The sequence below is a fragment of the Nelusetta ayraudi genome, unplaced genomic scaffold (genome assembly GCF_046127955.1).
Source record: "Nelusetta ayraudi isolate G7.1 ecotype Tasmania unplaced genomic scaffold, CSIRO-AGI_Nayr_v1 ptg000124l, whole genome shotgun sequence".
NCBI classification, from domain to species: Eukaryota; Metazoa; Chordata; class Actinopteri; order Tetraodontiformes; family Monacanthidae; genus Nelusetta; species Nelusetta ayraudi.
The window spans coordinates 42,707-69,704 of NW_027466174.1; the positions used below are offsets into that span (position 1 = coordinate 42,707).

General features: G+C 54.0%; 4 protein-coding genes across 4 annotated transcripts; 3 read left to right on the forward strand and 1 right to left on the reverse strand.

Annotated features, from left to right (window-relative positions):
- Positions 1-670: 670 nt before the first annotated feature.
- On the forward strand, positions 671-3,111 carry manf (mesencephalic astrocyte-derived neurotrophic factor). The gene is made up of 4 exons (XM_076050140.1): positions 671-904; positions 1,673-1,800; positions 2,085-2,226; positions 2,520-3,111. The coding sequence occupies exons 1-4, from the start codon at positions 817-819 to the stop codon at positions 2,705-2,707; spliced, it is 546 nt and encodes a 181-aa protein (XP_075906255.1). The 5' UTR covers positions 671-816; the 3' UTR covers positions 2,708-3,111.
- Positions 3,112-3,723: 612 nt separating this feature from the next.
- LOC142904189 (putative RNA-binding protein 15B) lies at positions 3,724-7,409 on the forward strand. The gene has a single exon (XM_076050139.1). The coding sequence runs from the start codon at positions 4,053-4,055 to the stop codon at positions 6,846-6,848; it is 2,796 nt and encodes a 931-aa protein (XP_075906254.1). The 5' UTR covers positions 3,724-4,052; the 3' UTR covers positions 6,849-7,409.
- A 2,445-nt stretch (positions 7,410-9,854) lies between these two features.
- On the forward strand, positions 9,855-17,767 carry LOC142904199 (dystroglycan 1-like). Its single transcript, XM_076050161.1, has 4 exons — positions 9,855-10,214; positions 13,348-13,757; positions 14,459-14,884; positions 15,109-17,767. The coding sequence occupies exons 2-4, from the start codon at positions 13,494-13,496 to the stop codon at positions 17,035-17,037; spliced, it is 2,619 nt and encodes an 872-aa protein (XP_075906276.1). The 5' UTR covers positions 9,855-10,214; positions 13,348-13,493; the 3' UTR covers positions 17,038-17,767.
- Positions 17,768-21,342: 3,575 nt separating this feature from the next.
- Positions 21,343-25,515, reverse strand: LOC142904203 (NLR family CARD domain-containing protein 3). The gene is made up of 5 exons (XM_076050167.1): positions 24,943-25,515; positions 23,958-24,131; positions 22,302-22,475; positions 21,918-22,091; positions 21,343-21,470 (listed from the first exon to the last, which is right to left on the reverse strand). The coding sequence occupies exons 1-2, from the start codon at positions 25,375-25,377 to the stop codon at positions 24,123-24,125; spliced, it is 444 nt and encodes a 147-aa protein (XP_075906282.1). The 5' UTR covers positions 25,378-25,515; the 3' UTR covers positions 21,343-21,470; positions 21,918-22,091; positions 22,302-22,475; positions 23,958-24,122.
- Positions 25,516-26,998: the final 1,483 nt, after the last annotated feature.

The following is a 26,998-nucleotide window of genomic DNA, read 5'->3' on the forward strand; positions in this document are numbered from 1 at the left end:
ATTATTATTTACCTACCTACACGTCTTCGACCCAGTTCCACTGCTTTCACCACAAGATGCACAGTTTCAGCTTGTTTGCAGGTTTGTGCAACGTAATTAAAAAAAAAAGTTTTAAACATCTTTATTTATGTATATATACATATATATATATATATACATATATATATATATATATATATATATATATATATATATATATATATATATGTATATATATATATATGTATATATATATATATATGTATATATATATATATATATATATATATATATATATATATATATATATATATATATATATATATATACGTATGTATATGTTTGTATATTTTAATTATTGTATACAGAATCTATATTTTTAATACGTTTGGCTGTGACGTCACGGCGAAGCGACAGACCCCAGCTACCTCAGGTCCTGTGTGTTTCTGAGTCTATTTTGCGACACTTGGCTCATTGTCCGGCAATCTGTAGTCCCGCTGCAGGGCTGCCGCGTGACTCGCTGTCAATCCGCTCATGTGGCCCAATCATGTGGCGCCAACTGGACGTCGCTCCCGGCGTCTTCCACGCGTGGCCCAATCAGCGGAGAGGGTCCGTGGAGGGCGTCGGGAAATGGCTCACCATCGACCAATGAGGCAACGGTGTGGTGTGACGTCACTCTGGAAAGGCCGTACAAACAGGAAGGTTGTGAGCCGGACCGGCGTCGAATCGGCAGAGAACGCGGACGGGCTGTCACCCGGGAGGAGTTGACTTGAAGGCGGCGGAAGGTTCTGGAGGGTTCGGTTCGGCTCGGCTCGGCTCTGCTCGGCTCTGCTCGACATGATGGGTCTCGGCGGGCTGTCGGTGGCCCTGGCGCTGGTTCTGCTTCCCGGTTCCGGCGAGGCGCTGCGGGAAGGAGAGTGCGAAGGTATGCTGCTAGCTGCTAGCTAGCTGTTAGCCGCAGCGAGCTAACGACTGCGCGACAGGAAATGAAGGAGTTGAGTCAGTCCGTCTCAGCAGACCTCTATTTTTTGTCTCAGCAGACCGCAGTCAACTCCCGCTGTGAATTCTGGGGCGTTGAGTCTCTTCTCTGTTCGCTCCTGAGCCCAGCCGTCTGCCCGCGAGGCAGAGGCCGATACCGAGTTTTAGCAGTCAAGGAGGCCGAAAACCGATATTTGGAGGCGATATTCATTTGCAGTAAAAGATATTGGCATCAAACTGTTATTGATAATATGCACGCCAACACTTCACTGTGTTTAAATACCTTAAAGCACATGATTAAATAAGCTTTAAACCGCTCACATCTTTGTTTCTAGAAGTTCTAAAAAGTGCAGGAAGCTGCTCAGCAGCTGTCTGCTAAATGAAACAAATAAATAGCAAGCAAAAATATTCTACAATAAATAAAACTTTCCAAAATTTCAATATAACTTTCAACAATTCAAACAAGCAACAAGTGCAGCGCTTACAAAGTGAACAGAACCTTTCAATCTAGAATGCTTCCTGAAGTTGGAGGCAGAGCAGCGGCTGCAGACAGAGCAGCGACTGCTTCACATTCAAAATTATCCAGGTTTAAATTGTTTATGTGACGAGATTGTGATGAAGGTTTTCAAACTAAAGCTTCTGATGTAAAGTGATGGCAGAAGGGAGGATGGAGGAGAAGCAGCACCTTTGACCTCTGACCTCCCTGTGTGCGCAGTGTGCGTCAGCTTCCTGGGGAAGTTCTACGAGCAGCTGAAGGAGAACAAGGTCAACTTTGCCAGCGCCGATATCGAGAAGGCGCTGATGAAGACCTGCAAGGACGCCCGGGGCAAAGACAACCGTCTGGTGAGTCAGTGAGTCACCTGGTGAGTCAATGGTGACCTGGTGAATCACCTGGTGAGTCAGTGAGTCACCTGGTGAGTCAGTGAGTCACCTGGTAAATCACCTGGTGAGTCAGTGGTGACCTGATAAATCACCTGGTGAATCAGTGCTGACCACCTTTGGGACCCAGTCGTGTGTTTTATTGACTCTGACTTTCTTCAGCTGGAAAACGAGCAGCAGTGTGGTTGGGCCACCGTCCTCAGGGTGGCGCTAGTGGCTCAGCTGACTCTCTCCCCCCCCTCCCGCAGTGCTACTACCTGGGGGCGACCGCCGACGCCGCCACCAGGATAGTGGGCGAGGTGTCGCGGCCCCTCAGCAACCACATCCCCGTTAGCAAGATCTGTGAAAAGCTCAAGAAGAAGGACGGCCAGATCTGTGAGCTGCGCTATGGTGAGAGACACACACACACACACACACACACACACAGCTGTAGTGCATCCGCTAGCTGTTTCCATAGCCTCAGAAGAACCTGAGCCTGACAGCACACACTCACCTGGTGAGTCGCCAGGTAAGTCACCTGGTGAGTCAGCGAGTTACCAGGTGAGTCGCGTAGTGACTTGGTGCGTCACTTGATGACTCTCCTGGTGAGTCAGTGGATCACCTAGTGAGTCAGTAGTGAGCTGGTCAGACAGAAGCAGCTGCTGACCCCTCCCCCTCTCCTGCTCTCCTCCTCCACCCCGCAGAGCAGCAGCTGGACTTGACCTCGGTTGACCTCAGGAAGCTGAGGGTGCGCGAGCTGAAGAAGGTTCTGGAGGACTGGGGCGAGGCCTGCCGCGGCTGCGCGGAGAAGGACGACTTTGTGCGCCGCATCACCGAGCTGCTGCCGCTGCACGTCGGCCCCCCCACACCACCATCCCATTCTGACCTTTGACCCCTCAGTTGGGAGAGGAGGGGCTGCAGGAGGAGGAGGAGGAGGAGGAGCCAAAGGAGGTGTGCGAGCGTGCGTGTGTGACGACCCAATGGCTGCAGCGCCACCTGCTGGCAACAAAACAACAAAAGTGGGAATGAAGCTGAAACGACAAGGGACCGAGTGACCTTCATCATCATCACCATCATCACCACCATCATCATCAGCACCACGTCGACCAATCAGAAGGCGGGACCGAGGCTAAAGCCACAGGCGGAGCTGCAGCGAACATCCGTTTCTTTTTTTTTTCATTAAAAACTCGAGAACTGAAACCCGACGACCTTGAACTTTTTCCTGAAGGTCGTTTGCTGCAACCTTTCAGCGACTCAAATGTTTTTTCTGCAGAAAATAAAACAAGTTTCTGTTTTTTGACCGCGAAGTTTTCTTGACTTCTTCACCTGCTGCAAAGAACCCCATGAGGTCAGAGGTCAGAGGTCAGCTGGCAGGCACCATGTCAAGGGGTCATCCCATTCATTCTAACGTACACACTGCGTCACGTGGCCCACTGAGCGTGCTCAGAAGTGTCCCTTTCATCTCATGGCACCTGTAAAGTCACGTGACATCATGAGACACGTCGGCCAATCCGAGCGAGCCGTGGAGTCGCACTGGCCTTAATAAAAAATTATTTTTTTTTAATATATATATAGTATTTTTCAGAGAATGAAAAGTCCAGGATTGAAAGACTTCAGCATTAGAAGGAGGAACTATGACGCGTGTCTGAGGTCGTCGGGCAGGTCCACTGTGGAATCACAGGAGTGGCAAAATTAAAAACAAATCTGTGGAAAAACAATCAGGAAAAAAATGTAAAGTAAATCTCGAGGAGTCAACAAAATACTGAAATGATAAATTAAAGGTCAATTTTGTCGTTGTAAAGGGTTTCTTGTTTATTTTGCCACTCCTGGGACTCCGTACTTTACAGCCTTTTATTCTTGCATTGCGTTCTGACTGCATTACCAGAACTCCTTCCTTTCATGCGGCGCTGACGCTCCAAAACCGTGCGTGCAGCGTCACCACCTGACGTCAACGCAGGACACGCCCTCCTCCGACCGGAAAGCGCACATTCCTATTGTCCAAGATGGCGGCGTAGGCGCAGCGGCTGGACGGCGAAATGTTCGCGAGGCGCCCCGCTCTTCAGTCGGCTCGTTGCTTCCAAGCCTCCCAGCTCGCGACTCTTTCAGAACCTTCCGGAACCTTCCGAGTCCTCCGGAACCTTTGTGGAACCTACCGGCACCTTCCAGAGAACCGCGCCGCCGTAAGCCCCTTCTCGCTGCTCTGAGCCCCGGACTCTGATCTCCGTCCTCGGCCGAACATGAAGCGGCAGGCCGGGAAGGACGGCAGCCCGTCCAGGGGCCTCGCCAAGCGGCCCCGGGAGCGGGAGAGCGGCCGCCGGGAGGAGCCGAAGCCGCCGTCGTCTCCGCTTCTTTCTCCTGCGCCTGCGCAGCCGCCGCCGCTGGCTCTGCTGCTGGCCGAGAGCCGCGGCTACCACCGCCGCCGCAGCCGCAGCAGGGAGCGGGACAAGCCGCGGCTCCGGGAGGAGCGGGGGGCGGCCAGCCTGGAGCTCCAGCAGCACCAGCACCGGGCCGGGCTGAGCCTGCTGGGCCGACCCCCGCTGCCCGCCGTCGCCCCCCCGCGGCCCGGGACCCTGGAGTACAAGACGCTGCTCATCTCCAACCTGGGCGCGCATGTCGAGGACGAGCACGTCGAGGACGCGCTCTTCCACGACTTCAAAAAGTTCGGCGACGTCAGCGTCAAATTGTCGCACACGCCGGAACTGGGCCGCGTCGCCTACGTCAACTTCCGGCGGCCGGAGGACGCCAGGGAGGCACGGCGCGCCAAGTCGTCCTCGCGCCTGCTACTCGGGGAGCGGCAGCTCCGCGTCGAGCCCGTCTACGTCCGCCGGCGGAGCGCCACGCCCCCTGACGGCGGCTACCCGCCACTGCAGACGCCCGGACCCAGCAGGGACATCCGGGACCTGCGGGAGCTGCGGGAGCTGCGGGCCCGCCACTATGGCCTGGACCGGGAGCGCCTGCTGGACTATTATGGGCTGTTGGAGGCGAGGGGGCGGAGCCTACTGGATGAGAGGGGCCGGGGCTTGCTGGATGAGAGGGGGCGGGGCTTGTTAGATGAAAGGGGGCGGGGCCTGCTGCTGGAAGAGAGGGGCCGGGGCTTGCTGGATGAGAGGGGGCGGGGCTTGTTAGATGAAAGGGCGAGGAGCCTGCTAGAGAGGGGCAGGGGCCTGCTGCTGGAGGAGAGGGGGCGGGGCCTGCTGCTGGAGGAGAGGGGGCGGGGCTTGCCGGGTGGGCGGGGCCTGCCGGTGGCGGAGCTGGCGCCTGAGGACGACCAGCGGGCCACCAGCAACCTCTTCGTGGGGGGGCTGGCGGCTGGCGTGACGGAGGCGGAGCTCCGCCGCGACTTTGGGCGCTTCGGCGCCATCGAGGGCGTGGTCATCAAGCGGCCGGCGGTGGGTGGAGCCGGAGGCAGTGGGGGCGGAGTCGGAGGCGGAGCCTACGCCTTCGTCAAGTTCCGCGACCTGGACATGGCCCACCGGGCCAAAGTGGCCATGCAGGGCCGGCTGGTGGGCGGCAACCCCGTCAGGATTGGCTACGGCAAGGCCACGCCCACCACCCGGCTGTGGGTGGGGGGTCTGGGGGGTGCAGCGGACGGATCGGGCGGCGCCACCACCACGCTGGCGGCGCTGGCCCGCGAGCTGGACCGCTTCGGCGCCATCAGATCCATCCGCCTGGTGGGAGGGGGCGGGAGGAGGGGGGCGGAGGGGGAGGACGGTGGAGGGGCGGCGGCCTACGTCCAGTTCGAGAGCCTGGACGCCGCCCGCGCCGCCTGCGCCCAGATGAGGGGCTTCACGCTGGGGGGGGGAGGGGCCGGCGAGCGGCGGCTGAGGGTCGACTACGCCAGGGAGGAGGAGGAGGGGGAGGGGGGGCCGGGGGGGGAGGAGGAGAGGAAGAGGAGGAAGAAGGGGAGGGGCAGGAGTCAGGAGGAAGGGGAGGAGGAGGAACTGAGCCCCTCCCACCCGGTGGCCCCTCCCCCACCCACCTCCTCACTCCCTCCCCACCGCAAGAGAGAGAGCAGGGGAGGGCGAGCGAGGAGCCCCTCCCCCTCGGACAAGGAGGAGGAGGTGGCCCCTCCCCCACCCACCTCACTCTCTCACCACCGCAAGGCTCTCGCTCGCCCACTGGCCAGCCTGGAGAGAGAGAGCCAGGGAGGGCGAGCGAGGAGCCCCTCCCACTCGGATGAGGAGAGGAGGAGGGGGCGTGGTCACGGAGCCCCACCCACCTCCTCCTCCTCCCCCCCCTCGCGCAGCAGCAGCCTGGAGAGAGAGAGCCGGGGAGGGCGAGCGAGGAGCCCCTCCCACTTGGACCAGGAGAGGAGAAGGGGTGGGAGGAGGCGTGGCCACGGAGCCCCGCCCCCTCCCCCCACTTCGCCCCCCTCCCCCTCCTCCTCCTCCTCCCCACGAGCGCCTGACTCCACCACCGCCGAGCTCCGCCCCTCCCGCTCCCCCCCCTCCCCCTCCTCTGACCCCGCCCCTTCCTCTGGCCCCACCCCCCCGCTGGAGGTCTGGTGCGGCTGCTTCTCCCTGAAGAGCAGCAACTTCCCGACCCGCCTCCTCCTGCTGGAGGGCCAATCGGCGTCCTTCCTGCCCCCTGCCCTGCCCCCCCCCCAGCTGAAGATGTCCCAGAGGCTCCGCCTCGATCCGCCCCGATTGGACGAGGTGGCGCGCCGCGTGAGGGCGGGCCGGCCGCATGCCTTCGCCATCCTGCTGGCCCTGCAGGGGGCGCTGCCGCCCCGCCCACCCCTCCGCCACCCCGCCCTGGAGAAAGAGGAGGCCCCCGCCCCCCCACAGGTGCGCCCGCTGCGCCACCTGGTGGCCTATCTGCGCAGCAAGGGGGCGGCAGGTGTGGTCAGCCTGAAGGGGGCCGGGCCTAAGGCCGGGGGGCCGGCAGTGGGGGCGGGGGGAGCCACGCTGTACGCCTTCCCCCCCGGGGCCTTCCCCCCCGCTGCCTTCCTGCAGGAGGCCCAGAGGATTGTGGGTAATCTGCTGGAGCAGCAGGAGCACCTGGTGGTCGTCATCGTGAAGGACAGCGACTAGCTAGCGGCCATGCAGGACTACAACACGGCCAAACGGTCTACAAAAAACTCTGCAAGCAGGAAGGACCACCGCACGATCGCAGCCTGGACTTTTTAACACACACACACACACACACACACACACACACACACACACACACTGAGACTGTTCCAGGTGCCAAGACCAACACACACACACACACACACACACACTGAGACACATTCAGAAAGTTTCTTTGCTTTTGCATTGAATGAAACTACAACAACAACCGATGAACTACAACTCAACACTACAGTCGCACTACAACCCACTACAGCCACACAACACTAGGGTGCTCCTGCCGACCACTACGAGCTAAGCTAATTGCTAGTGAGAGGAGGGAGGGAGGAGCCATCGTGTTAGCTCGCACTGCGAACTGACTGGCCGCCGTCACTTCCTGTTTCTTCTTCTTCTGTGGTGGGTGAAGAAGACGAAGAGAAAACGGTTGACAAGTTTTTAAGCTTTGACTGTTTGTTTGTTCTTATATGAAACCCATGACTTTTATCACTTTAATACATCCCTCCATCCATGTATCCATCCTTCTGTCCCCGAGTCTCCGCCTCTTCTTTGACTCACTTCCTGGTCCCGCCCACTTCCAACCTCGTCCAGTCGGCAACAAGCTGGCCAATTCCAGGCTGCTGCGGCAACAGAAAGTAATAAATATTCATTAGAGTATATATACTACACTGTCCTATATTTACTATGTATACTATGCTAAACTATATATATACATATATATATATATATATATATATATATATATATATATATATATATATATATATATATATATGCACACTACCTGCCAAGAGTTTGGATTCTATCCTCTGAGTAAAAGTTTCAATTAACTCAAACACATTTTATTCTGAAAGTCTTCAAAATAACCACCTTTCTTAAAAAACATGTTTATTATTATTATTATTATTATTATTATTATTATTATTATTAATAATAATAATAATAATAATAATAATAATAATAATAATAATACATTTATTTTATAAGGTGCCTTTCAAGGCACTCAAGGTCCCTGAAGGTGTTTTTCACCTTGCTCTTGATGTCTTCAGCAGTGGAGAAAGTTGTACAGATTAAATGAGAAGGACTTTACACTGGTAGTGTGTGTAGGTATATATCTATAAATATATACCTACATATATTATCACCATATTAATCACTTTCAGCATAATGTAACAAATATTAATTACTATGCTAAATATACTCTAGAATATATACTGCACTACTAGACTGTGGATATTATATATACATACTATTACCTGGTTAATGATTATTAATTATGTTAAACATAAATATATGAACACAATAATTCATTAATTTATTCACATAATATTGAGCTTCTGTGTGAATGAACTGTTTGCAGTGCGTGTGTGTGTGTGTTGCACTGTGTCCACTAGGGGGCATTGAAGTCGCTCACCTGCCCAGCAGTGCCCCCAGCTGGCTGCTGGAGGCCTCTGTTGATTTTCTTTTTTTTTTTTCTTTTACTTTTTTGAACTGCAAAAACGGTGAAAAGAACTACAAAAAATCCCCGGAAGGAAGGACCGTCGCACGGCAGCAGACACACACACACACACACACACGCTCGCTGAGGGCAGCCTGTGTCCTCAGGTGGCAGTACTGCCGCAGCAGCGGCACTGCCCTCTGCCGGCAGCAGTTGGTACTGCAGCCGGCAGAGGGCAGTACTGCTGCTGCTAATAATAATCAAAGCGCTGCCCCTCGCAGGCCTTATTAGGAGTTGCAGCTGGAAATAGCAGTGGGGCCTCTCGGCTAATCAGGTGGCGGAGTGTCCAGGAGGGGGCGGAGCCACTGGCCTCACTGGTGTGACGTGGCTCCGCCCCCAGCGGCTGGAGGTCACATGACGGAGACACCTCAGTCTGATTGGTCCTCAGCCATGGGAGACATCAGGTGTGTGTGTGTGTGTGTGTGTGTGTGTGTGTGTGTGCTGCTTCCTGTTCTCAGAGGTGGTCTGAGCTCCTCTGCTGGTGATGGTGATGCTAATGATGCTAATGGTGATGCTAATGATGCTTCCTGCTCCCTGCTGGGGTTCAGGGGTGTAAAGCAGCAGCATCAGTAACAGCAGCACCACCTGCTGGGCATTCAGTTCAATTGAAACATAACAACTAAACTCAAAAGTAGAAGCAACACAATGAGATAATTTCTATACATTTCTATACATTAGCATGATTTATTGATATATATCTACATCTATATTGTGAGAGCTTTGATCTTCCCCCTGCAACTCACTCTCTCTCTTTCTCTACATTGTTTCTATTTCCTTTTCAGCCCAACCTAAAGGTCAAAGGTCAGATGACCTCTGACCCCCTGCAGTCCGGCTCTGCGCTAGAGTTTCCTGCTTGCTGTCGCCCCCTGCTGCTCCGGAGGATCAGCACACATCTTCCAAAACTGCAAAGTCTCTGATGTCAAAACATCCAAATGCAGCTTCATTTATTCTTATTGGAGGGGAGGGGCTTACTGAAAATTCAATCAGGCATGTACATATACGTGTATATATAAGCAAACAAATCCTCAGGAAGTTATATTCAGTTGAAACTGATTGACTTCTAGAAAACTACAAACTACAAAATATATACATAATAATATAACAATATAATAATAAATACTAAATAATAGTATAATGATAACAGTAACTAACTAAATAATAAATACTTGACACACACACACACACACTCTGAGCCAGGAATGTGGCTCCGCCCACCCGCTAGCTGACATTTAGCAGCTGAGACAAAGTGAGCAGTCTTCTGCTCAAAGAGCCTCCAGAACCCTCGAACCCTCGACCTCCAGCCAAATACCACCGCCCAGCCCTGACACCGCCCCGCCTGCTGGCGCTAGCAACAGCTCTGGCTAGCTTCACCACTAGCCACTAGGGCTAAGGCTGAAGCTAGCCCCCCCAGCCCTGGCTAGCCTCCTGTGGTGACAGTGGTGCAGGAGGGGAGGGGGGAGAGGCGAGGAGGCGGAGATATTCAGAGAATGTGCTCCCCTCCTCCCCTCCTGCTCTGCTCCGCCTCCTCCGGCTGGAGACTGGACCTCCTCCGGGCGCAGCAGCAGCAGCAGCAGTAACTGCAGTAGCAGCTACAGCTCCGGTCCAGCGGAGCCGCTTCGATCCGCCGCCGCCGCCGCCGCAGCCGCAGCTTCCACGATCCGCGATTCCGTCCTCAGCTGCCGGCTTCCGTAGCTTCCCAAGGATCCACCGCCGCCACCAGCGGGACTCAGCGCGAGTGCAGTCCGCCTCGACCGCCGCTCCGAGCGGCAAGAAGCAGCGGCGGAGCTCCGCTGAAGCCGAGAGGAGCCGCCGAGAGCCGGACAGAGGAGACGGTGAGGCCCGGTGTGTGTGTGTGTGTGTGTGTGTGTGTGTGTGTGTGTGTGTGTGTGTGTGTGTGTGTGTGTGTGTGTGTGTGCGTGCGAGCGCGCGCGCGCGGCGGTGGTGGTGGTGGTGGTTTCTCGCGTGTCCAGGGGCTCCGCGCGCGAGCCGTCGGGGCGCAGCCGCGCGGCGCCGGCTCGCGTGTATTTTTAGCGCCGCTCGCTCCGCTCCGCTGGACGGACGGCTGAGGGTCCGCGGGCCACACGGAACAGGTGCAGCCAGGCCGGAGGAGGGCGCGGGAGGGGGGACGCGGGGGGGCGTTCCAGGAGCTGAGGGAGTTCCCTGAGACCACCTCCTGGTCCTGGGTCTGGTCCTTGTCTAGCTTCTGGACTTCGACTTCGGACCTGGTTCTGGTTCTGTTCCAGAGCCAGGTCCTGGTCATAGTTCTGGTCCAGGTCCTGGTCCTGGTCCTTGGTCTTGTTCTGGTCCAAGTTCAGGTCCTGATCCTGCCCATGGTCCTCATCTTGGCCCTGGTCCAGGTCTTGGTTCTGGTCTTGCTGGTCTTGCTTGCTGGTGGGAAATCAATCAAGTCCTGTGGAAGAGTCTTTGCAACTCTCTCCCTCTCTCCCCCCCTCTCCAACTCTCTCTCTCGCTCTCTCTCCCTCTCTCTCTCTCTCCCTCTCTCTTCCCCTCTCCAACTCTCTCTCCCTCCCCCCCCCTCTCTCTCTCCTTCTCCCTCTCCAACTCTGTCTCTCTCCTTCTCCCTCTCCAACTCTCTCTCTCTCTCTCTCTCCCTCTCTCCCCCCTCTCCAACTCTCTCTCCCTCCCCCCTCTCTCTCTCGCCCTCTCCCTCTGTCCCTCTCTGTCCCCCTCTCCAACTCTCTCTCCTTCTCTCCCCCCCTCTCACTCTCTCCCTCTGTCGCTCTCCCTCCCCCTCTCGCTCTCTCTCCCTCTGTCTCTCTCCCTCTCTCCCTCTGTCTCTCCCTCTCCCTCTCTCTCTCTCTCCCTCCCTCTCTCTCCCTCTCTCTCTCTCTCCCTCCCTCTGTCTCTCTCTCTCTCTCCCCCTCTGTCTCTCTCTCCCTCTGTCTCTCTCTCCATGGATCGAGCAGAACCTTCGTGATGGACGGGTCGGTGGTGTCCTCACTCGGGTCAGACGGGGACACACAGCGGCCCGGATGTGGCCCGCGGGCCATGCTTTGCTCAGGTCTGCGCTAACACGTTAGCCCGTTTCGCCTTCTGGTGGCCACTTGCTGCTCATTCTACCTCCAAGAGCTCATCCTCGGTGACCTCTGACCTCTGAAGAGAGAGAGAGTGAGAGTGAGAGTGAGAGTGAGAGTGAGAGTGTGTGTGTGTGTGTGTGTGTGTGTGTGTGTGTGTGTGTGTGTTTGATATACGGTGGGAGCAGGAGCAGCCAACAATAGTTAAGGGTGGCGAGAGGCGGAGCTAATAAACGCATTCCTTCACTATTGATGGAGCTCAAACACACACTGTGTGTGTGTGTGTGTGTGTGTGTGTGTGTGTGTGTGTGTGTGTGTGTGTGTGTGTGTGTGTGTGTGTGTTTTAGAAGGTTTGTAAAGAAACAACTGAGTGTGAAAACTTTGGCTAATATTAGCTTCCTGTTAGCTTCCAGACTGTCTATGTGTGTGTGTGTGTGTTAGGTAAGCAGAGGGTGTTGTGTTGCTCAGCTGACAGACCTACAGCTGTCTGAAGTTGTCTGTCTCCACACACACACACACACACACACTCTCTTCCAGCTGTCAGTGTGTGTCACGTTTGTTGGTGGTCCCAAAAACACAGCAGACACACTCACACTCACACACACACACATACACACACACACACACACTCTAATGCAAGCGGCCGACCTGTTGGACTGTGTTGGCGCCAGTTCCCATGATTCCCTGTTGCTTCCTGGTTTCTCCAGGAAGTGGAGGCGGGGCCTCCTGGGTGGGTGGGGGCGGGGTCTCCTGCTCGGTGGGCGTGACCTCCTGCTGGGTGGTGGGTGGGGCTTAGTGTGTCCACATCAACTTGAACAACATTTATCCGACGGCGGGAAGCCGCTTTGATCCATTTTGGAACAACACCAGTGGGCGGGGCTTGGTGGAAACAACAACAACAACTTCCTGGTTCTGGCGACCTGATTGGCTGAGGACCACGCCCGCTTGTTTTCGGAGCTAATGAGCAGCGTCTGGCTGGGAAACCTGGGAAAACAGGCCCCTGCGGTGCCACCTGGAGGGAAGCTTCCGGAAGAGGGGCCTCGCCTCCGGGAGGTCAAAAGGTCACGGCTGGATGGGTGGGGGGTGAACGAGGGGGCTGGGTGGTACGGGCTGCAAACTGGAAGCTGCTGTCATCAAATTCATCACGAAACAAAGATTAGCGCTCATGCTATTCTGCTAATGCTAACAGCTAGCCGGTTAATGCTAACTGCTAGCTCACTAGGTGGTCCAACTGGCAATGCAGCAGCTCGCCCCGTCACATGACCTCACCAGGTCACGTGACCTCACCAGGTCACGTGACCTCACTGCCGCCACAAGAGCTCCTGCAGGTGGCGCCGAGCGTTGGGCCGCTGGAAACCAGAGACAGGAAGTGGAATCTGTTGGCCTGCTAACTTTAGACCCCAACATTCTGCTGTGTGTGTGTGTGTGTGTGTGTGTGTGTGTATGTGTGTGTGTGTGTGTGTGTGTGTGTGTGTGTCGAAGGGGGCTCCATGGCCCCCCAAGTGGCTTTAGGTCAACACACACACACACACACACACTTCACTCTTTTCTTTTTGTCTCTTTGTCTCGAAACCAAAGAACAGCAGGACACACACACACACACACACACACACAGACACACAGTGTGGGTTTGAGCTCCATCAATAGTGAAGGAATGTGTTTATTAGCCCCTCAGTGGCTCTCGGACCCCCCCCCCATTGTTGGCTGATTCTGCTCTCCCACTGTATATCACACACACAAACACACACACACACACACACACACACACACACACACACATACACACACACACACACAGTGAGTGAACTGGACAGATTGTTTTGTGTGACTGTGATGTAGCTTCATCCTTGTCTCCTAGGATGTCTCCTTGTCTCCTAGGATGTCTCCTTGTCTCCTAATGTGTCCCCTTTGTCTCCTCACAGCTCTTCAGGGACACCCCCGCTCCCCCCCACCCCCCTTGGGGCTCAGAGGGAGGCGGAGCCTTAACCAGGAAGTTGGAGGAGCCTGAACCAGGAAGTGGGAGGAGCCTCCCCGAGCCGCAGGGGGCGGGGCCATCCCTCCGGCCCCTCCTATAGGATGGCAGAGCCCCTCCCTCTGGCCCCCCTCCTCCCCCTCCTCCTCCTGCTGCTGGCCCCATCCACGTGGGCGGAGGGGGGCGGGGCTTCGTTGGAGGCCTCCATGCACTCCTTCCTGTGGGAGGCACAGGAGGGGGAGGGGCCACGCAGCCGGGCCACGCCCACCGTCCACCCAGAATCCTCGGCAGCAGTGGCGGTGGGCCGCGTCTTCCAGGTGGCGCTGCCGAGCGGCACGGATGACCTTCAGCTGGGGGACAAGGTCAAGGTGAGGCACTGCGAGCATCTTCATCATCTACATCATCACAACTGCACTTCCTGGTTCTCAGACTAACTTCCTGTCTGCTGAGAGTGACGACTTCCTGTTAGCTGCTAGCAGGCAGGGCAGTGTGTGTGTGTGTGTGTGTGTGTGTGTGTGTGTGTGTGTGTGTGTGTGTGTGTGTGTGTGTGTGTGTGTGTGTGTGTGTTGCTATGTGATTAGCCGCCTCATAATTATAGCTTCACTCTGGTGTTTCTGGGCTGCAGCCTGGGTGACACACACACACACACACACACACACACACTCACACTCACTCACACACTCACACACTCACACACACACACACACACTCACACACACACACACACACACACACAGCACTGCTGCCAAGACTGCAGGACTCATAAAATTCTCTTTTTTCAGTAGTGACCACTGTGTGTGTGTGAGTGTGTGAGTGTGTGTGTGTGTGTGTGTGTGTGTGTGTGTGTTTGAGTGTGTGTGTGTGTGTGTGTGTGTGTGAGTGTGTGTGTGTGTCTCCAGCAGCTGCAGCCACTGAGTTCATCCCTCATAGTTTCCAGTGGAAACAGCTGATCAGGCAGCTGGAGAGACTCCGCCCCCCCTTGCCCACCTCCTTCTCCTCCTTCCTGCTCCTCTGAACCCTCCACCTGCTCCTTCTCTGACCTCCGACCTCTGACCTCCGACCCTCCCAGGTGTTGGAGGTGGGCTCGGACTCTCCGCCCTCGTGGCTTCACTGGGACTCTGGGACCAGGACCCTGCAGGGCCTCCCTCTGAACCAGGACCAGGGCCTCCACGACCTCTGCGTGACCTCTGCCGACGGCTCCTCGCGGGTCTCGTTGTCGCTGGAGGTCCTGAACGAGGAGCAGCTCCACCAGGAGGACCACCTCCATCAGGAGGACCACCTCTTCTCCTGCGGGCCACGGGAGCCCCTCACTCTGCTGACGGTGGTCCTGGACGCCGACCTAACCAAGATGAGCTCCCTCCAGCGGGTGACGCTGCTGGACAACATGAGGAGCTTCTCCGGCACGGAGCTGCGGCTCCTGAAGGTCCAGCCGGTGGTCAACAATCGACTGTTTGACATGTCGGCTTTCGTGGCTGGACCAGGGAATGCCAGGAAGGTGAGCTGAACCATGAACACAATGAACACCATGAACACCATGAACACCATGGACACCATGAACACCATGAACACCATGGACACCATGAACACCATGGACACCATGGACACCATACACCATGAACACCATGGACACCATGAACACCATGAACACCATGAACACCATGGACACCATGGACACCATGAACACCATGGACACCATGAACACCTTTGTGTCGCCCCCAGGTGGTGGAGAACGGCGTCCTGCTGTCCTGGAAGCTGGGCTGCTCCTTGGACCAGGCCTCGGTTCCGGACCTGGGGGCGGTGGGGGGTCCGGCCCGCTCCGGCTCCATGGCGGTCCTGCTTGGGGTTCCGGTGGTGGGCTGGCACGTGGCCAACAGGTGGCCAGAGGCCGCCGCCCGCCGCCCGCGGCGCCAGCTGGGGGGGGCCGGGCCCACGCCGGTCCTGGCTGCCTCACCCCCCCCCACCTCGCTGGCCCAGCCCCCGATCAGGGTGGTCCCGTTCCCCGCCCCCTCCTCCCCGGCCGCTGCTGCCCCGCCCACTGCCACCCTGGCCCCCCCTGCCCGTGGCCCCGCCCCCCCGCTGCCCGGCCGGCCTACCACGACCAGCAGGGCCCGGGACCTCCTGGGTCAAACCCCCACCCTGGCCCCGTCCCCTCCAACCAGTTTGGCCCCTCCGGCCACCGCCGCCGCCGCCCCCCCCATCCGGTCCACCGCCACCCGGCCCACCTACGCCGAAGCCACGCCCACGCCCCCCGGGCCCACCCCCACCCGGAAACCCACACGCAAGCCCAAGAGACCCAAGACCACCACCCCAGGACCCCCCCGCCCCACCACTGCCCCGCCCCCCCCCGATCCCTCCAACTCGCCCCCCCGCCTCATGAACCCGGTGGACGAGGTCGCCGCCCTGGTGGGCACCTACTTTGAGGTCAAGGTCCCGCTGGACACCTTCTTCGACCGCGAGGACGGCACGGCCGACCGACTGCGGCTCACGCTGCGACGTCAGGGCCGCAACCGGGACCCGGTGCCGCCGGACTCCTGGATCCAGGTGGACCCGGCCCGGCAGCTGATCTACGGGCTGCCGGACGTCCGGCACGTGGGCCGCCACGAGTTCTTCCTGCAGGCGGCCGACCGGGCCGGACTGACCGCCGTGGATGCCCTGGAGGTCCGAGTGGCCGCTTGGCCCGCCGACGACCCGGGCCCAGCGCTCTTCTGGGCCCGGCTGGAGGAGGGGGAGGGGGCGCCGGACCCCCGCCGCCCGCCGCTCCGGGACCCTCGCAGGAAGGTGGCGCTGGTGCGCAAACTGGCGGCGGCGCTGGGCGACCGCAACGCTAGCAACGTGTCGCTGAGGAACCTCAGCCAGGGCTCGGTCCTGGTGGAGTGGGCCAACAGCAGCCTCCACCGGGGGGGCCGGGGACTCCGGGGGGGGGGGCACTGCCCCCGGGAGCAGCTGCTGGCCCTCGGTGCGCTGCTGTCCCACGACCTGCAGGGGGCGCCCAGCGACCACCTCCGGAACGCCCTGGAGCCGGACTACCGGCCCCTGGAGGTGGGGGTCCGGGGTCAGGGCCCCTGCGAAGGGGTCTCCTTCGTGCCCCTGCGGGACCCGGACGTCCCTCTGCCACCGCCAGGGGGCGCCGCCACTACCCCCCCGCCCCACCAGCGCAGCAGCAGCGGGGAGCAGGCCTACCTGCACACGGTGGTCCCGGCGGCGGTGGTGGGTGCCGCCCTGCTGGCCGGGGGGCTGCTGGCGCTGTGCTGCTACCGGCGGCGGCGGCGGGGCCGCCTGAGCCTGGAGGAGCAGGCGGCCTTCGTCAAGAAGGGCGTGCCCATCATCTTCGCCCACGAGCTGGACCGGGCCCCGCCCTCCTCCTCCTCCTCCTCGGCCACCGCCCCCCTGGTCCTGCCGGAGGAGAAGCCCCCCCTGGCCCCCCCGCCCGAGTACCCGGCCACTCCGCCGCCCCCGGCCCGGGCCACGCCCCCCCCCTTCCAACTTGGGGAGGAGGACCCCGATGCACCCCCCTACCAGCCCCCACCCCCCTTCGCCATGGCCGGCCCCCCTCTCCCAGAGGGGGGGGGCGGCGGTGGGGGAAGGGTGGGGTCCCGGCCCAAGAACATGACCCCCTACAGGGCCCCGCCCCCCTACGTCCCGCCCTAAGGACCTCCCAGCTGGGGGGGAGGCGATTGGTTTATGCAGCTGTGTTGGAGTCGCACACAAACTGACCTTTGACCTTTCCCAGCAACCCCCTTTATGGATTTTTTCTGCTTTTTGGAGATTTTTTGGGGGAGAAATTTGACTCGTGTGTGTGTGTCTGTGTGTCTGTGTGTGTGTGTTGACGTGTGCGTGCGTGCGTGAGTCTTTTTAACAACTCTAGCCGACGGAGCTAAGCTAAACTAAGCTAAGCTAAGCTAGACGTTCAGAACTGGTCATTTGGATCATCTGACTGTCCCCTCCAGCCAGCCAATCAGAAGCCAGCACGGACAGAGGGGAGGCAGTAAGGTCAGAAAGCAGCCTACCTATCAGAGGCCACGGTGGGCGGGGACAGCAAGGCCTCAGGATTTTTTCTTTTTTTCTACACGTGGGGGCGTTGGCTTCCTGTTTCCTGTTTTCGAGAGTTTTGATTGGAGCCGCCGGTGATTCGAACTGTTAGAATCGATTCATTTAGTGATTCAGCGACTCGTTTCAAAAGTAGATGACTCATTTATCTTTCATTTCAAACGTGTGTTTTCATAATCCGCCGACTCACACTTTTATGTAACCGCACTCATTTTTAGCATCATTATTAGCATTATTAGCGTTACTTTATGACTTGTTTGGTTCTTTGTGTGTTGGCCAGGTTTTGTTGCTTGTGATGGACTGAATAAAAATCCATAGGTACGAAGGAGAACCTGCGTTCGCTTCTCTCTCTCTCTTCTTCTTCTTTTTCTTCTTTTTTACACACTGACCTCATCTTGCCCGATGAATGAGGTCGCCGCCCTGGTGGGCGAGGCTCAACCTGTGGTGCTGGGGCCCAACCGGGACCCAGTGCCACCCGACTCCTGAATCCGAGTGGACCCGGCCCTCCCCAGCCCTAACCCAACGTATGAAACCACTGAAACTGTAACTAAAACTAATGAAAACTAGCAAAAGCTAAAGACTAAGACTAATTAAAACTAACTCAATTGTAGGGAAATAAGTCAAAACTAAATAAAACTAAACCGAAAGGAAAAATGCCACAGTATTTTCACTCTGCCTAGTAGAAGGTGATGGCTAATGATCACAATCAAAAACAAATTAAATACGACATTTACAGTTCATAGCCAAAACAAAAAATAGAAGAATACAGAAGAACTAAATAGAATGAAAGATCTGAATCAGTCTGGAAAAATCAAGCAGAATATACCCACGTATGTAAATGAGCAATAAACCCTCCCTCTCTCTCTCTCTCTCTCTCGTCAAGTGTTTCAAACCTTTTTTAAATATTTTACATGAGAAAAGTCCCACACGGGGCACCACAAAAATAAATATGTCAAAAAAATGAAAGAGAATGAAACTGTAGTCTGAATTTACTGACTGAAATCTGTCCCTGTTTGATTGAACACAAAGCTGATATTCTTGCAAGAACTGAGGAGACACACACACACACACACACACACACACACACACACACACACACACTCCTTCAACTGCTCTGAGTCTCTTTAATTCAACCTTTTTTTTCCTGCTCACAGATGTATGTTGTGTAGCTTTGCTTCCTCTGTTTAGTTTGTTGATACTGTTTCAGTTTGCTTGAACCCACGGCACTGTTGGACTGCTTTTCCCCGCACACCAAGCGTAACAGAATCGGCTCGGTTGGTTCCCAGTGAAAGTGAATCCTAACGCAATGGAACTTCCATTGTACGGTCTGGAGCTCGCCTTTTCTTTGCTTTGTGCTGACCACTACTCATACTTGGCCTTTGATCTGTGTCAGAATGTTCTTCAAGACCACAGGGTTCTGATTGAGTGCTTTTTATTTTTAAATATTGTGTACGAAGACCAATTATTTGCATTGAACAAATTATAATTGGACCAATTAGGTGAAATTGGGCATTTATTTTTAATCTATTATCTATCTGTCTAACTATCTATCTATTTATGTATCTATCCATCCAGTATCAATTTATCTATCTATAAAGAATAAAATAAAGGAGACAGAAAAAGGAGAAATTAAGAGAGGGAGAGAGAAAAGAGAACGAGGAAGAAGGAGAAAGAGACAGAGTAGAGAGACAGAGAAAGGAGAGAGAGAGAGAGAGAGAGAGAGAACAGAAGAAGCTCCTCCAGTCACCCAGCAGCCATTGGTTCTCCCACCATCAACTGATGGTGCAGTGTCGCCATCCAGTGGGCAAGACCAGGACTGCAGCTGATTATTATACTGTCTACATAGATCAGTGCTTCTTAAATAGTGTGGTGCGCCCTCCTGCGGGTTCGGGTTAGAAAAAAGGAAACAAACCAACAGAAAACCAACAGAAAACCAACAGAAAGTAGCAGCTAATCTTCACACTGCGTCTCATCAGTTGACATTTTCAAACTGTTTTCGTGCAACGGCCCTCCAAAGTCGACGCACATTGAAAATTGACCAAAAATCGCAAAAAAATCCCGCCGCAAAAATTAAAATGCCTCTAGCGCCCTCTAGGAAGGTCGAAATGACATGGGACGAAAACCCACAAGTTCGTTAGATACAGACCTGCATTCTGACACTCTGACCTTTGACCCCTGACAAACCGGAAGTGAGCTATTTTTACTTGTTTGAAATCATCCAGAGTGACAGTACTCAACAACCGTGAATGAGGTTAGCCCTAACCCTAACCCTAATACCTCTGCACATTAACACTGGAGAGGAACCAGGTGGAACCATGATGGAATGAAGACCATGGTGGTCTTTGGCACAGACTCAAAGTCAAACATCACTGGCAAGAACCCTGCAATTATCTTGTGTACACACGCACAGGAGAAAGGCTCCACAGCAGTGTCGCCTCTGGTCTTGAAGTCAGCAGCACGGAAGACCTGCTGGTCCAGAGGTAGTCTTGTAGTTCTCCAGACTGGTCCTGGTCTCCAGACCACTTTTTAAGGGTCTCGTCTTGGACTCTATGACATTCTTACTGGCTCTGGGTCTAGGACTGGGAGGACTGGGGATTTTTGATCCAGACCAGTGGAGACTCAACCAACACTGTAATAGCACGATAATAACAGCAAAGAATCCCGCTGCTACTGTTTTACACTCTGTTGGTGACACCCAGAGTGACACCCTGCCCCCTTATTCTGAGTTCATTGATTTTCTTAATTTGATGAAGCAAAGTAGTTTTTTTGAAAATGGTTCAAAATCGTTGGCAAAGCAGCAAAATGTTGAATAAAATGATTGAAAGGCACCTTGCTGAGAAGAGATGTTGCTGCTCCAGTTAGAAGCAAACTGCCTCTTTTCAGGGAACTTCTTTGAACAACAAATAGAGTCAAGGTCCAAACCTCACCAGCAACCTGATTGCTGTCCTGTTGCACTGTTGAGGCAGCTGAGGAGGCTCGGGCCTCTGTTTGGGACGCCTCCCTGGAGAGGTGTTCCAGGCATGGCCCACCAGGAGGAGACCCAGAGGAAGACCCAGGACACACTGGAGGGACCAGGTCTCTGGGCTGGCCTGGGAACACCTGGGGTCCCACTGGATGAGCTGGAGGAGGTGACCCAGGTCCAGGGAAGTCTGGGGTCTCTGCTGAGGCTGCTGCCCCTGACACCCGACTGGTTAAAGTGGTAGAAGATGAATGGATCAGCCAATGATTCCAGGGTGCAGTACCGCTGCTGCCCACTGCTCCTTCAGGGGGTGATGGGCCAAATGTGGAGGACAAATTTCACATCCTTTGAGATGTGACAGTCACTGGGACTTCAACTCCAAACTTGGCTCCAACAGAAAGACATTGAATTAATTTACAACTCACGTGCAAAGGTGAGTGATTTAATTCTTGGTAGTTTGCCCCGGTGCCTCAGCTCAGTGTGTGTGTGTGTGTGTGTGTGTGTGTGCATTGTGTGTTGTTGCATGTTTTGCCTGGTTGTTTGTTCTTCTTTGGACATCTTTGTTCTACTAGAACATTATAGTATTGGTCCTTTTTATTTCATTGGAGATGGAAAGCAGTCATAAGGTTATCATTGATTGTATTGACAGACAAAGGTTCATTGATAGGAATTGTTGAATTGAAAAGAAATAATGACTCAGAATTCATGCTGAAATCCAATAGAAGTTGAGGAAGAGCTTCAGTCACTCTTTGTGGCCACACTGCTGATTTTCTGAGCAGCAACTGGACTCACTGGAAGTCACAACTCTCAGTGTGGTCAGTGAGACGTGACTTTGCACAATATTATCCATGGATTGATTCAAAGGAACCAGCAGAAGTTCTGAAGGACTGTTGGACTTCAATCATCTCAACAGGAGAACAATGGGACTATTTCTGCATTTGAAATGTCAGGATGCAGGTTCCACCACTAGATGGAGCTCTCCTCTCCACTCTCCCTCAGCTCCATGGTCCAGTCAGACCTGCTGCTGCTGCTGCATCATCAGGACCAGCTGATCCTCCCTCATCATCTCCTCCACCTGCAGAGAGAAGAAGAGACGGCAGGAGTCACCACTCTCAGTCCTTGAACGCATCGTCCCAGAGACCTTGACTGTTGACAGACTCTCAGTCACATGTATATCTGATTGTATAAAGCGCTTTGAGACGCCTTTGGCTGTGATTTAGCGCTGTACAAATAAAAGTTTATATTATTATTATGTTGACAGTGTGAAAGATGGAGGTCATGTGACCACAGAGTGTTGGACTGATAGTGAGGCGTGATGAAAATGAAGTGATCAGTCATTGAGTGGTGAAGTGAGAGAAGAAGCAGTTGGATGGAGGGACAGTTGGATGAATGAGGAGCAGCTGGACTTCAACACCAGACCACAACAAAGTCATGTGACTGGCTGACTGGCACCATCCTCCTCTCACACTGGGACTGGGAAACATCATCAACCATCGTGCACTGCTTCCAAACCAGTACTGACCTCACACTCTCCAGTTTATAGTCTCTGCTGGCCACCAGAGCATCCAGCAGCTGCCTTGTTGAAGCCTTCACGTTGTTATCTCTCAGGTCCAGCTCTCTGAGGTGGGAGGGGTTGGACTTAAGAGCTGAGAGCAGCCAATCACAGCTGAGCTCTGACAAACTGCAGTCCTTCAACCTGAATAAAGAAGAAATGATGGAGAGTGACAATCACAGGTGTGTGTGTGTGTGTGTGTGTGTGTGTGTGTGTGTGTGTGTGTGTGTGAGAGAGAGATTTAAAACATTTCTAATGGAATCAAAGTGTGTGTAAAGTGAATTTGAACAAAGTCAATTCAAAGTCATGACAACAATCACTGCAGCAGTTGTAGAGTGAAGAGGGTGAACTGACCCCAGATCATCCAGTTTACAGTCTGGACTCTGCAGGAAACCTCTCAGCTCCTCCACTGATGAATCCTGCAGCTGGTTGTGACTCAGGTTCAGCTCTCTGAGGTGGGAGGGGTTGGACTTCAGAGCTGAGAGCAGCCAATCACAGCTGAGCTGAGACAACCTGCAGCCCCTCAACCTGAATGCAGAAGAAATGATGGAGAGTGAAATTCACAGGTGTGTGTGTGTGCGTGTGTGTGTGTGTGTGTGTGTGTGTGTGAGAGAGAGAGATTTAACCCTTTAGGCGCATGGTCGCAAAATTGCAACAAGCACCATTGCTGAATTAAACAGGCCATAGCGGCAAATATGGTACTAAAAGTAGTTTCCACTTTACACCAGGAGATGGCGACACCTGTGGCTTCAATCTGAGCAGCATTATTTGTGGTGGTGGTGGGGGGGGGTTATCTTCAGATTTTGGAGTATAAAGAGAGAGAAAGCCTCAGTCGAGGAGACCAGGAAGTGGTTGCAGTGGGAGCAGAGAGAGAAAGACAGCGAATTTTACTGAGAATACGTTGCCGAGAGGTTTGTTCGTGACTAAATTTACTTGGTCGAGTAACGTCTGACTCAGGTAACCAAGAGGAATATTGGCACTCTGACGATGATGTTCAGTCGTCCCGTGAGAGCGAAGTCTGCCGGTGCGTCTTTACGCAGCCCATGCACCACGACAGTCACCAAGCAGCACACGCTTGGCCTCAGCATGGCCGGGGTGTAGTGGGAGGAATGGGCCAATGAGGATGAGGGACGTGGTGGGGGGGGGAAGCAGGAGTGCTCAAAACAGCACTAATGGTGACGGAGGGCGGGGCGGAGGTAGTGATCAAGGTGGTGGAAGCTGTGGTAGGAAACGCCCAGCCAGTGCCAGTGGAGGCAGCAGGGATGTTCGTGCTCACCCTGTAAATTACAGTGATGACGGCTGAGTCTGTTTGAGATAGGTGGGAAATGATCAAAAGTGGATAAAACATCTTGATGAGTCTGTGGGGTGTTGTGGAGAAAAGGATCTGACATACAGACCCCTGACATCTGACATAATACAAAAACAAACCAACAAAAAGTTTGGGTTTACTGAAGATTTTTCTTAGTTGCAGTCTGGCTTTATCTCTAAACACTTTCAAGTCACAGCCATTTGAAATCGTGATATCAAAATTGAATATTTTCTTGAAAAAATGATGGCGCCTAAAGGGTTAAATCATTTCTAATGGAATCAAAGTGTGTGTAAAGTGAATTTGAACAAAGTCAATTCAAAGTCGTGACAACAATCACTGACTTCAGAGCTGAGAGCAGCCAATCACAGCTGAGCTCTGACAACCTGCAGCCAATCAACCTGAATGTAGAAGAAATGATGGAGAGTGAAAATCACAGGTGTGTGCGTGCGTGCCTGTGTGTGTGTGTGTGTGTGTGTGTGTGTGTGTGTGTGATTTAAAACATTTCTAAGTTAGAAATGAACTCAAAGAAAAACACTACAGTGAGACAGAAGCTGCTGACGTCCTTCACAGTGACGGTGAAGGACGTCCGGTCCAAACTGCTCACACTGAGCAGCTCCAAACATCACAACGAGACAAGATGTTGTGTGTGTGATGTCCATCTGCTGACACACACTGTCCACCAGTAGAGGGCAGCAACCTACCAGAGAACTTCCAGTCTGCAGTTTGGACTCTGCAGTCCAGCACAGAGCAGCTTCACTCCAGGATCCTCCAGGTGGTTCTGCTCCAGGTCCAGCAGTGTGAGGTGGGAGGGGCTGGACTCCAGGGCTGAAGACACCACTGCACAGTGAAGCTCTGAGAGTCCACTGTCAGACAGTCTGCAGTGAAGGAGACAGAAGTGAGAAGATCATCACCATGTGAGAGTGTGACAGTGACTGAAGGAGCATCAACAGCTGATCAGCTGCTTCCATCACAAAGGACACATGAAGTTCTCCTGCAACAAGGAACCAAGTGCAGCTTCACACAGCAGTGAGTCAACACTGACACTGTTGCTCTGATCTGCTGCTTCAGCTCCACATGATGCTCACTGGTGTGTCCAGTCACAGCAGCTTGGAGCTCCACTGGATCAGAGCTCCAAGGTGCTGTGTGTTGGACATGTTGATCATGTTGGTGGCTTCATTCCTTCCTGCTGCTTCTTCTCATCCTCCAGTCCCTCTCATTCACTCAAGCTCCTGCCTGAACTTAGTGGAGCAGCTTCACTCCATTCATGGTCCACAACCCTGTCTACAGGACTGCAGCATCATTAGCCCTGTGTTTACAGCCTGCTGCTGCTGCTGACAGTGACTGACGGTGTTGGAAGGAGACCAAAGCAGGGTGTTCTCAGAGGGTGGAGCCAACACCTCTTTATACACACTCACAAAAGTTTTAAACTGAATTAATAAATCAACCAATCCATCAATCAATCAATCAAAGATCAATAATGAAGGTAAACTACTTTCTTTGCAGGTGGATCTTGAAACAAGCGTCTGCTGCTTTCAAGCTCCGTCTCTGCAGAATCAATCAGTGAGGAACCAGAAGGAACCCAGACCATCAGAGTCAGGACCGCTTTGAGAAGCTGCAGCTGTGTTCACTCACTATTGATTGATTGATTGATTGATTGATTGTGTTGACAGAAACATCTGGACTTACATGGCCTTCCTGCAGTTCCTCACAGCTCAGTCTCAATCTTCCCTCATCTGATATCTTGTACTTCTTCATGTCCAACTCCTCCAGAACCTCCTCTGACATCTGCAGCACGTAGGCCAGAGCTGAACACTGGATGTCTGAGAGTTCCTTCTCTGATCTGTTCTCTGACTGCAGGAACTCTTGGACCTCCTGATGCAGTGACTGATCCTTCACCTCCAGCAGACAGTGGAAGATGTTGATGCTTCTGTCAGGAGAAACACCACCAGTGTTCATCTCCTTCAGGTTGTTGATGACCTTCTCTAAGGTTCCTGGATGGTTGTCAGTGAGACCCTGCAGGCCTCCTAAGAGTCTCTGGTTGGATTCCAGACTGAGTCCATGGACAAAGCGAACAAACAAGTCCAGGTGACCGTTTGGACTCTGCAGGGATTTCTCCATCATCCTCTTCAGGAACTGATCCAGGGATTCTCCAGGAGGACCATCTTCTGTCCTCTTCCTCTTGGTGTGACAGTGGAAGATGTAGACTGCAGCCAGAAACTCCTGGACGCTCAGATGAACAAAGCAGTAGACGGTTTTGTGTACGATCACACTCTTCTTCTGAAGATCTCTGTACAAACTCCTGAGTACACAGAGGCGTCAGTCACACTGAGACCACACTTCTCCAGGTCTTCACTGTAGAACATGATGTTTCCACTCTCCAGATGTTCAAATGCCAGCTGGCCCAGCTTCAGAAGAAGCTCCCTGTCAGCCTCCGTCAGCTCCTGTGGACCTCCTCCATACTTGCGCTGCTTCCTCTTGGTCTGGACCAGCAGGAAGTGTGAGTACATGTCAGTCAGGGTCTTGGGCAGCTCTCCTCTCTGCTCTGAGCTCAACATGCTCTCCAGAACAGTGGCAGTGATCCAGCAGAAGACCGGGATCTGACACATGATGTGGAGGCTCCTGGAGGCCTTGATGTGGGAGATGATCCTGCTGGACACATCTCCTCTACCTCTGAACCTCCTCCTGAAATACTCCTCCTTCTGGTCATCGGTGAAGCCTCGTACTTCTGTCAGCCTGTCCACACATGACGGAGGGATGTGATTGGCTGCTGCAGGTCTGGAAGTTATCCACAGCAGAGCCGAGGGAAGCAAATCTCCTCTGATCAGATTTGTTAGCAGGACGCTGACTGACTTCTTCTGAGTGACGTCAGTCACCACCTGCTTCTTCTTCTCAAAGTCCAGAGCCAGTCTGCTTTCATCCAGGCCGTCCAAGATGACGCTGCTGCGGCTGCTGCTCCTACAACTTCTGCTGTTGCTGCTGTAGAAGCTCCAGCAGTTGCTGCTGCTGCTGTTGCTGCTACTGCTGCTTCTGCTGCTGCTGCTGCTGCTCCTCCTCTCCACCAGGACTCCCCTCCGTCTTCCTGTGGAGACACTTTGGCTTTGAGTGATTGGATCAGATGTTGGTGTCCATCACTTGTCAAAGTGTTTTTCCGAAAAATCACCCCCGAGAAAGTGGTTAGGAGCACGTTTCAGACCATTTGGAGTCGATAGAGGGTGCTTTAGACTTGCATTGAAATAAGGCTGAAGCTAGGGTTAGGGTTAGGGTTAGGGTTAGGGTTCCTCAAGTACTAGAAGCCCCAAATTTGCTGTGGGCGCTTCTTGGGGGCTCCTGATGAAAGAGCAAGTGGCCCCATGTCTCTAGGACAAAGTTGAAATTTCACCCCATAGACTTGCATTGAAATAAGGCTGAAGCTAGGGTTAGGGTTAGGGTTAGGGTTAAGATTAGGGTTAGGGTTCCTCAAGTACTAGAAGCCCCAAATTTGCTGTGGGCGCTTCTTGGGGGCTCCTGATGAAAGAGCAAGTGGCCCCATGTCTCTAGGACAAAGTTGAAATTTCACCCCATAGACTTGCATTGAAATAAGGCTGAAGCTAGGGTTAGGGTTAGGGTTAGGGTTAAGATTAGGGTTAGGGTTCCTCAAGTACTAGAAGCCCCAAATTTGCTGTGGGCGCTTCTTGGGGGCTCCTGATGAAAGAGCAAGTGGCCCCATGTCTCTAGGACAAAGTTGAAATTTCACCCCATAGAC

Coding starts and splice junctions, on each gene's coding strand:
- manf (XM_076050140.1), top strand. CDS start 817: ATGATGGGTCTCGGCGGGCTGTCGGTGGCCCTGGCGCTGGTTCTGCTT. Junction 905..1,672: donor GCGGGAAGGAGAGTGCGAAG/GTATGCTGCTAG, acceptor CTGTGTGCGCAG/TGTGCGTCAGCTTCCTGGGG. Junction 2,227..2,519: donor GATCTGTGAGCTGCGCTATG/GTGAGAGACACA, acceptor TCCACCCCGCAG/AGCAGCAGCTGGACTTGACC.
- LOC142904189 (XM_076050139.1), top strand. CDS start 4,053: ATGAAGCGGCAGGCCGGGAAGGACGGCAGCCCGTCCAGGGGCCTCGCC.
- LOC142904199 (XM_076050161.1), top strand. CDS start 13,494: ATGGCAGAGCCCCTCCCTCTGGCCCCCCTCCTCCCCCTCCTCCTCCTG. Junction 13,758..14,458: donor AGCTGGGGGACAAGGTCAAG/GTGAGGCACTGC, acceptor CGACCCTCCCAG/GTGTTGGAGGTGGGCTCGGA. Junction 14,885..15,108: donor GACCAGGGAATGCCAGGAAG/GTGAGCTGAACC, acceptor TGTCGCCCCCAG/GTGGTGGAGAACGGCGTCCT.
- LOC142904203 (XM_076050167.1), bottom strand. CDS start 25,377: ATGATGGAGAAATCCCTGCAGAGTCCAAACGGTCACCTGGACTTGTTT.